Raw genomic sequence first — 8,946 nt, forward strand, 5'->3', positions numbered from 1 at the left:
CTACCTGCCTATATGTGTTTGGTGCTGCGCATAACGCAGCGATCAACCAAACCCCAACGATAGCAATCCGAGCCCGTCTTGGTGTAATCATAGCTCTCGTTTTAAGGGGATGTTTTACAACGTACAACCTACAAAAAAGAAGTAATACATTGTTTGACATATTTTTACAGTAATAATTTTAGATTGGCTGGTACAAGAAGTAGTCAAACCTCTGTAAATCCTGTTTCTCGATTCTTTTTTTTATTCATTCGTTCGTTCGTTTCGTTCATTATTTGCTTGCTTGCATGATTATTTATTTATTTTGGAAAAGCTTTTTAACATTTTAATATAATTTTTGAGGTTATAGGCGGAGAGTATGCCTACAGCATATCTTTAATCAGAGTCATTTCATTATTTCACTGGCACTTAATTTGAACCACAAAAATAATATTCATTCCTCTAAAAAGTTATCACATTATGTTTACAATTTCGTAAAATAAATTTGCCTCAGAACCTACGACTCAACGGGTATTTTATAAATAAAGGAATTAATGTAGCCTACTCTGGAAAATGATTTTTAAAAATAGTAAAGTTCATAATATTTGAACAGTAATCTAGTGAATGTCGAAATACCGAATCCAACATAGTCTTCGGAATCAATCAATCTTTCATTACATTAGAAAACGACAAACATAATATATTTCTCACCTCTCGACGCTGATGAGTGTTAGTGTGAACGAAGAGCAAGCAATTACAAGCTGATTTAAGAAGGTACCAAGTCGGCAAACAATCGGCCCCAGAAGGAATTCGGTAGTATAGTACACGTAACTTTGCAAAGGTACTAATATTAGACAAAGTAAAAAGTCAGCTACTGCTAGGTTTGCCAAAAGCACCGCCGGCGCGCCTTTTAGCTGTCGGCACTGATGTATGGAGACCATAACGAGGATGTTTCCACTACATCCGGTAACAAACACCATTGTATAAATGCACCAGGTGAAAATTATAATCCAAGTATCTTCCTTCAGAACGTCTTCATAATCCCAATTCAGATTCAAGTCATTTGATGAAATTATCACGTTTTCCAAACCTGCTGCATTGTCTTCTGTCCAGATATCTAATTCTGTCGTAGAGAAAGTAGTTACAATTTCGGGCTCTTTTAACACTGTTGTGTTTTTAGTGACCAAAACGTCAGTCACGTTATTAATTACGTCTTCGAAAGCCATTTTAACGGTTGTAAGTATGCAGAATAGTTGCAGTTGTATTATTTTGTCAGTGCATGTGTTTTTGCCAAAATATCATAAAACTTTACTTGGTAATTGAAAATGATCAGTCAGATGAAAAACGACCATCGCTCAAGGAAGAGGGATATCATATAGCTGATTAGAAACCTTGTCGTCTCTTTATGTAGTCGAATATGAATTTAAAATACAAGGGCGCTGTTCTTTTACTCCTACGCTCTCTTCCTGCAAATATGAATATAGATTGACGATTTAATGTACAGAGTATCTTGTTAACATTCAAAAATCTTTAGAGCGATATAGGTTTCAACGTAATTCAAATGCTATATTTATTTAGGAGAGCATATTGTTACCCAGTGTATTAATTAATGCGTAATTATTACGCACTTACACACACCCAATACACACAAACACTCACACATAAGATACGGATATTTTACGATTTTGCTTCAGTTGTAGGCCTATTAGTTATTTAAACAGGAATCAAGCTTTTGTACGAATAATGGGTCATTTCGGCTCAAATCAACCATCATGTTCTTGTGACCCACTTCGATTTTTCTTTAAAAAAATTCTAATAATGCGTTAAAACAAAGAATCAAAACCTTAGCTTCAATTTTGAAGCGCCTTTTTTTTTCTTTTTCTTTTTTTTTTATGACCATTTTAGTAATGGCTCCTATAAGTTGGTATGGTTTTAAGAAGCTGATAACAAAGGCAAAAAGTTGTTAATTGCTAAATAGACTTAGGCCTATATTTGGGCTCTCTTTATGAAATATAATTCAAAATATTGGATAGCAATCGATATGTTTTTAGAGATATTTAGGTCGTCAGAGATTTAAATGACCCTCATATTTACACCATAAACTGGATCGTCACCAACACATGATCATCTCCTCTGTTGAAATTGGTTAAACTTTCCCGAAAGTTTCATTCAGATCAGTTGACCCGTCCTTGAAATATCTGGTCTGGGACGTTTTCCTTTGAATGGTTCTCATATCAACACCCTACTCCGGATCGTCACAAACTTTTTATCATTTCTTTACTAGACCTTGACAAACTAGTATAGAAAGTTTCATTTAGACCAATTGATAAGTTTTTAGAGATATTTAAGTCTGGGACGTCAGAAATTTAAATGACCCACAAACTTACACCCTAAACTGTATCGTCACCAACACATAATAATTTCTTCCTTATAACTTGGAAATTTTCAGAAAGTTTCATTTAGATCAGTTGACCTGTATTTGCCATGTCTGGTGTAGTGTGCTGGCTCTTAAATCCCTTTTATTTGTTCGCACATCCATATCCCACTCTACATTGACACTAAATTATTAGGAGTTACATCCATGCTTTGACAAAATATGGTAAGAATCCAAGCATGGAAAGTGACCAAAGTGCCGGGCGGAAAAATCCAATGCAAAAAAATAAGGGGAAAAAAGAACGAAAAAAAAAAGCTTATAAGAGCCAATTAGAACAAAAAATGGCTATTACTAGAAGACTAATCAAGTTAAAAATTACAGGAGAACTAACTCGACGTTAGTTAGACTCGAACTATAGCTGCAATGACAATAGCAGGGCGGAAAAATCTAAGTTACAAGGAAGGGATTAATAAATGTTGGTGACGATCCGGATTTGGGTGTGGATGTGAGGGTCATTTAAAGTGTTAACGTCCCAGACCTAAATATCTCAAAAACTGACAAATGGATAAAAATAAAACTTTACAGAATGCTTTTTCATGGTCCAATAAAGAAATGATTAAATTTTGGTGACAGTCCGCAGTAGGCAGTGGCGGAACCAGTGGGGGCCATGAGGGCCCGTGCCCTCCCCACCCCCGTCAGTCAAGCCGAAAAATAAAAAAGAGGGAGAAAAATTGTAGTTAAAGAGAGGAAAGAAGAAAAAAGGAGTGCACACACCCATGAGTTAGTGGCGATCCAGCAGTGGGTGACAGGAAAGCTCGATTATTTACCATTTATTTACACCAACCATGGTGAGGTGGGCGTGGCGGCGTGAACTTAAGAAATTAAGTGGTGGCGTGAACATCAGAAATTCTCTGGATCCGCCCCTGGTAGGGTATGGACATGAGGGCCATTTAATGATAGACGTCGCAGACAAGTTATCCCAAAAACTGATTAACAAGAAACACGACCATCGTTCACAGAACAGATACCATATAACCTGATTAGAAACAGTGTCTTCTCATATAGTCGAATACCGATTTAAAATACAGTGACACTCTTCAATAAGATAGGCCTACGTCCTTTTTCACTATGAAACATTTCAATTGATATTTTTGGTCTTACTAATATTCAAAAGCTGAATAGCTTTCAACGTAATTGACATGTTATATTTATTTGAGGGTATTGTTACATTCCCTACGTTATAAGTGCCATTGTATCCACTCTAAAGGTATTGATTTATTCATTCAAATATAAATAATTGTTGTAACCAGATGAATTTATTCAAATCTATAATTACATTTATTGAAATATGAATATGTCAGCACGCTTGCTGCATGTTTGATTTGAAAAAAAAAAACGGTTGAGCAATTTCAGAAAATTCTAATAAGAAATCATAGTCAGGATTCGACTATAAAATCATAAATCATAAATTCTTAGTCTCAAAAGTGCTGCTTTCATTTCTTTTATTGTTATATAAATAACAGACTAACGCTGCTATACTTCATTAGTCAGGATTCGAGTACACTATAGGAAATAGAATCCGTAGGAGTCATTGTTTCTTGAAAAAATTGCCTGAGGCCTGTAATGATATGTTGTAGACAATAATATACAGTAGGCTATTCTGACTTTCTTGTATGTTCCTTTATTGGTATCTTGTTATCAACTGCCTTAAGGCTCATGTGTCCTTACTCTATGTATCATACAATAGAGGGCTCACTCATAACCTTAAGTAACTTTATTAAATCTCCCTTTTTTATTTTATTAATTTTTTATTTTATTTTAATTTTTAAAGAATCTACTTAATTAATATTTCTTTTTGGCACTTTAGTTTCCTTTTCCTTAATAAACAATCCTCAACAGGTAATATATTCTCTTTCATTTGGTACAACAAACTAATAACTACATTCCGTTAATGGATGTTCATTAATCTTTGTGCTCAGAAGTAGACTATCCTGGCACAGTGATTATACAGGGATTATTCTGCCCTTTTTATATAATCAAAGATCAAGTTTTGTAACAGGTTTTCTGTTACGTTTCGGGTAGCGAAGCCGGTTCTGTCTTGTGCTATTTGCTTCTATTCGCCAGTCTTGAGTATTTTGGCATCCTTCCTGTTCAATCAAATCTCTACGATTCCTCCTGTAGTATCTACCATTGCTTTCAACTATATGGCGCATTGTGTTTTTCAACAACTAGCGTTAGCTTCCATTGTGTATCTTTTCATACTCGAACTCTATCTCCACTTTTCAGTGCTTTGAGAAGTTTTCTGTTTATTTTGTTTGTTTTGTATCGTTTTGACAATATTTTTGTTAGTTTTCGGTTTTAGGAGTTTCTCTAACGTTGGCAACTGTGTTTTTGTTCTACGGCTCATTAGCAATTGAACTGGGGACGGTAGTCCATCTCGCGCTATATGGATCTTGTTTGTCTTCCTTTGCTTTCTTAAGTATCAACTTTGCTGTTTGTACTGCCTTTCAGCTCTTCCATTTGATTGCGGGTAATTTGGTGACACTAAAATATGTTCAAATTCATATGATTTACTGAAAGCCTTAAACTCCGTTGATGAAAATTGCGGTCCATTGTCTGACACTACCTCACTTGGGATTCCATGTCTCGCAAATTGTTGCTTACAGAATTTGATGACTGAATTGGATTTTGTACTTGTCAACTGATTTATTTCAAAGTATCCTGAATAGTAATCAACTATCAATAGATAGTCTTTTGCGTACAGTTCAAATAAATCCATTCCGACTTTTTGCCATGGACGTGTTGGTATGTCGTGTCCTATGGTTTTTTTTGCATTTCGATTTCTGTGTGTTAGACAAATCTCACACCTGCTCACTGTATCCGCTATTTGTGCATTCATACCAGGCCAGAACATAATATCTCGCGCAAGTCTCTTGGTTTTTTCAATACCTTGATGACTTACATGAAGCTTTGCAATCATTTGTTTTCTCAGTTTTGCTGGTATTATCATTCTGTCCATTTTAAACAATACCGGTAGCTCATCTTAAACTAATATTTCCTCTTTGTAGTCCCAGTATGGTTTTAACTCAGTATCTAGGATCGCTTTGTTATTTGGCCATCCTTCTCTGATAAAAAACCGAAAGGTCCACTGATTAATCTCAGATAAGAAAGTATAATACATACTCCAAGTATTGAAATACACGCCATCGTGTTGAGATTCAATATTTCGACATTAATTATGTCATCATCATTCCTGATGATGACATAATTAATGTCGAAATATTGAATCCCAACACGATGGCGTGTATTTCAATACTTGGAGTATGTATTATACTTTCTTCTCTGATAACTTCCTTTAGTTTTGTCAAAGTGCTATCATTTGTAGTTCCTTGTTTAATTTCTACTAGCCTTTCATTTGACATTGGTAGATTTTTTACCATGTATATCGGTATTTCTTTTTCTGTTTCTACATCTGGTAGATGATTTCTACTCAATGCATCTGCTATAGACCAGGGGCGGATTTAGGGTGCGGGCCGGCCCGGCCCCGGCCCCTCCTTTTGGTAGCTAAAAAAAAGGGAAAAAAAAAGAAAAAAAGAAAGAAAAAGAAAAAAAATGATAGCCCACAACGCCTCAAATGTTATTTTCGGGCGTCTAGAACACAACAATTTCGCGGGGGCATGCCCCCGGACCCCCTAGGTCATTGTTGTCTCGATCGGCCCGAATTTCGGCCCCCCCCCCCTTTTTTGGACATCTCTGGATCCGCCCCTGTAGACAGTTCTTTACCTTTCTTGTAAATTAATTCGAGACTGTATTTCTCCAATGTGAATAACATTCTTTGTAGTCTTGGTGGCGTCATTGCTAGAGCTTTCTTCATAATAGCTTCAAGTGGCTTATGGTCGCTTTCTACTACAAATTCTTTGCCATATAGATATTTGTGAAAATGTTCGCATCCAAATACTACTGCTGCTAACTCTTTCTCTATTTGAACATATCTAGTTTGTGACTCTGTAAATACTTTTGAGGCAAACGCTATTGGATGTCCTTCCTGGAGCTATACGGCTCCTACACCTGTGCTTGATGCATCGACACTGACTGTTACTGATTTATTTACATCGTAGTATTGAAGAACTGGAGCTTCTGTTACCAAGCGTTGTAACTCTTCAAAACTTTTGTCATGTTCAGCATGCCATTGCCAGTCAATATCTTTCTCAAGAAGTTTTCTCAGTGGTTGTGTGACATTGCTAAGATGCGATATAAACTTTCCAAGATAATTTATCATACCTAGAAATTGCTGTAATTCTTTCTTATTTGTAGGTTCCCGCATTCTTTGCACTGCTTGTATTTTTCTCTCATCTGGCTTTAGACCTTCTGATGTAAGGGTATGTCCAATGTATTTTACTTCATTTAAACCAAATTTACATTTATCCGGATTTAGTTTAATGTTTTGTTCTTTAGCTCGTTTGAGTACTCTCTCAAGACGTTCATCGTGTTGTTTCTGATCTACACCACACTAATATATCATCCATTATTACTTCTGTACCTTCTATATCCTCGAACATTTTGGTCATTACTCTTTGGAAGATCTCTGGTGCAGACTTAATACCGAAAGGTAGCCTAGTATATCTATATCTTCCATTAGGACTATTATAAGTACACAGTTTAGAACTTTCATTATCCAGCTGTATTTGCCAATATCCACTACTAGCATCTAATGTACTAAACACTTTAGCATTTGGAAGTTTTGTCACTACTTCTTCAATAGTTTTCACTGGATAGTGTTCACGCTCTAATGCTTCATTAAGATCTCTAGGATCTAGACATATACGTACACTATTCTTGTTCATTTTATCTACAACAACCATACTACTAACCCATTGTGTTGGCTGATTTTGTTTAACTATTACTCCAAGTGTTTCCATTTTTTAACTCTGCTTTAACTTTATTTCGTAGTGGTACAGGAACACTTCTAGGTGTATGTACAACTGGTCTAACGTCAGGTTTGACATGCAGACGTTGTTCACCTTTAATACACCCTAAACCTTCAAACACATCATATTTATTTATCATATCATGATACGTTTTGGACTGCAATGTTTCTATACGTTTAATTAAGCCTAGTCTCTGACAAGCTTCAAGTCCTAACACTGGCTGTACGTTTTGATTCATTATTTGGAATTCCACATCGAAATATTTATCTTTGTGCTCACAAACAAGGGTACTTTACCTATTGGTTTGATTCTTTCTCCTGAATAGGTAATCAATCTTGCATTTGTCCTACTGACTTTAGCACTTAACTCATGTATCATTCTTTCTGGAATTACATTACATTGAGCACCAGTATCTAGTTTTAACTCAACTATGTTCTGTTTACGCTTATTATGAACATTTAACTTTACTGTCCACTCTTTTTTATTATGCTCATTTTCTATAGCATCCATGAAGAATTCATTACTTGACTCTTCATCACTATCACTTACTTCATTTACTTCATGTACTTTTTTCTTATGTTTCTTTTGTAGATGACAATTATTCCTAGTCAAGCACTTGTTTGCAAAATGGTTTAATTTACCACAAGCTTTACATGTTTTTCCATAAGCTGGGCAGTTTTTACTTATATGATCATAACCACATTGTCTACAATTCTTAATGATATCACTCTTATCTTACTGTATAAGCCCACTTTATGCTTAAAATTTGTTTTGGTATGTCTTACTGTACTTATTTCACTTGATACAGTAGTTTCATTCTTTGTGTTTACCTGCATGCTATCTCCAGCTGCATGACATATTTCAATAGCCTTTTGTAATGGGAGTTCATTTTCTCTAAACAGTCTATCTCTAACCTTATCACTTCTAATTCCGACCACAATCCTGTCCTTTATCAGACTGTCATGGAGCGTTTAAATTCACATGACCTAATTTTGCATCACAAATCAGTGATAAACTGGTCTACAGTTTCACCTTCTTTCTGAAATCTTGTATTAAATTTATGTCGTTCAAAAGTAATGTTCTTCTGTGGTTCAAAATAAACTCTAAATTTCTCCAAAATATCTTTAATATTTTCATTGCTTTCATTGTCAGAAAATGAAAAAGTGTTGAAAATTTCTAAAGCTTCCTCACCTATTACATGTAGTAGTGTGCTACTTTGTACCTTGTTTGGTTTTCGATCCAATCCGCTGGCTATAATGTATAACTCAAACTTCTGTTTCCACTTTCTCCACTCTTCAGCCATGTTCTCCATAGTGATTTTAAGAGAAGTTGGTGGTTTTAATCCGTTCATTTTGATTTACTTCTGACACCATGTAATGATATGTTGTAGACAATAATACAGTAGGCTATTCTGACTTTCTTGTATATTACTTTATTGGTATCTTGTTATCAACTGCCTTAAGGCTCATGTGTCCTTACTCTATGTATCATACAATAGAGGGCTCACTCATAATCTTAAGTACCTTCATTACAAGGCCCACAGGGCTAAACAATTTTTAAGGAAATACTGGCTCATACTGTAATTTTCTCTAGTGTGGAAGCTTGCTTGAAGTATTCAGGCAGTTCACTCTACAAAGTGGAAGAAGCAAAGAAAAATGATGTTTTTTC

The 8,946-nt window shown here is 35.4% G+C and overlaps 2 protein-coding genes across 2 annotated transcripts in view; both read right to left on the reverse strand.

Moving 5' to 3' along the window:
• LOC117125122 (galanin receptor type 2-like) overlaps nt 1-1,202 on the reverse strand; it is a 10,957-nt gene extending 9,755 nt beyond the window's left edge. The window contains exons 1-2 of the mRNA XM_033271520.1: nt 688-1,202; nt 5-128 (exon numbers count right to left, since the gene is read on the reverse strand). Coding sequence (XP_033127411.1) covers nt 5-128; nt 688-1,202 — 639 coding nt within the window. The remainder of the gene's footprint in view (nt 1-4; nt 129-687) is intronic.
• A 3,630-nt stretch (nt 1,203-4,832) lies between these two features.
• Nucleotides 4,833-5,360, reverse strand: LOC117125123 (uncharacterized protein K02A2.6-like). Its single transcript, XM_033271521.1, has one exon. It carries the CDS (start codon nt 5,358-5,360, stop codon nt 4,833-4,835), a length of 528 nt encoding a protein of 175 aa, XP_033127412.1.
• Between the last annotated feature and the right edge of the window lie 3,586 nt (nt 5,361-8,946).

Source organism: Anneissia japonica, unplaced genomic scaffold (assembly GCF_011630105.1).
Source record: "Anneissia japonica isolate Jap-2015-1 unplaced genomic scaffold, ASM1163010v1 scaffold9_len2422644_cov172, whole genome shotgun sequence".
In the NCBI taxonomy this organism is placed as follows: domain Eukaryota; kingdom Metazoa; phylum Echinodermata; class Crinoidea; order Comatulida; family Comatulidae; genus Anneissia; species Anneissia japonica.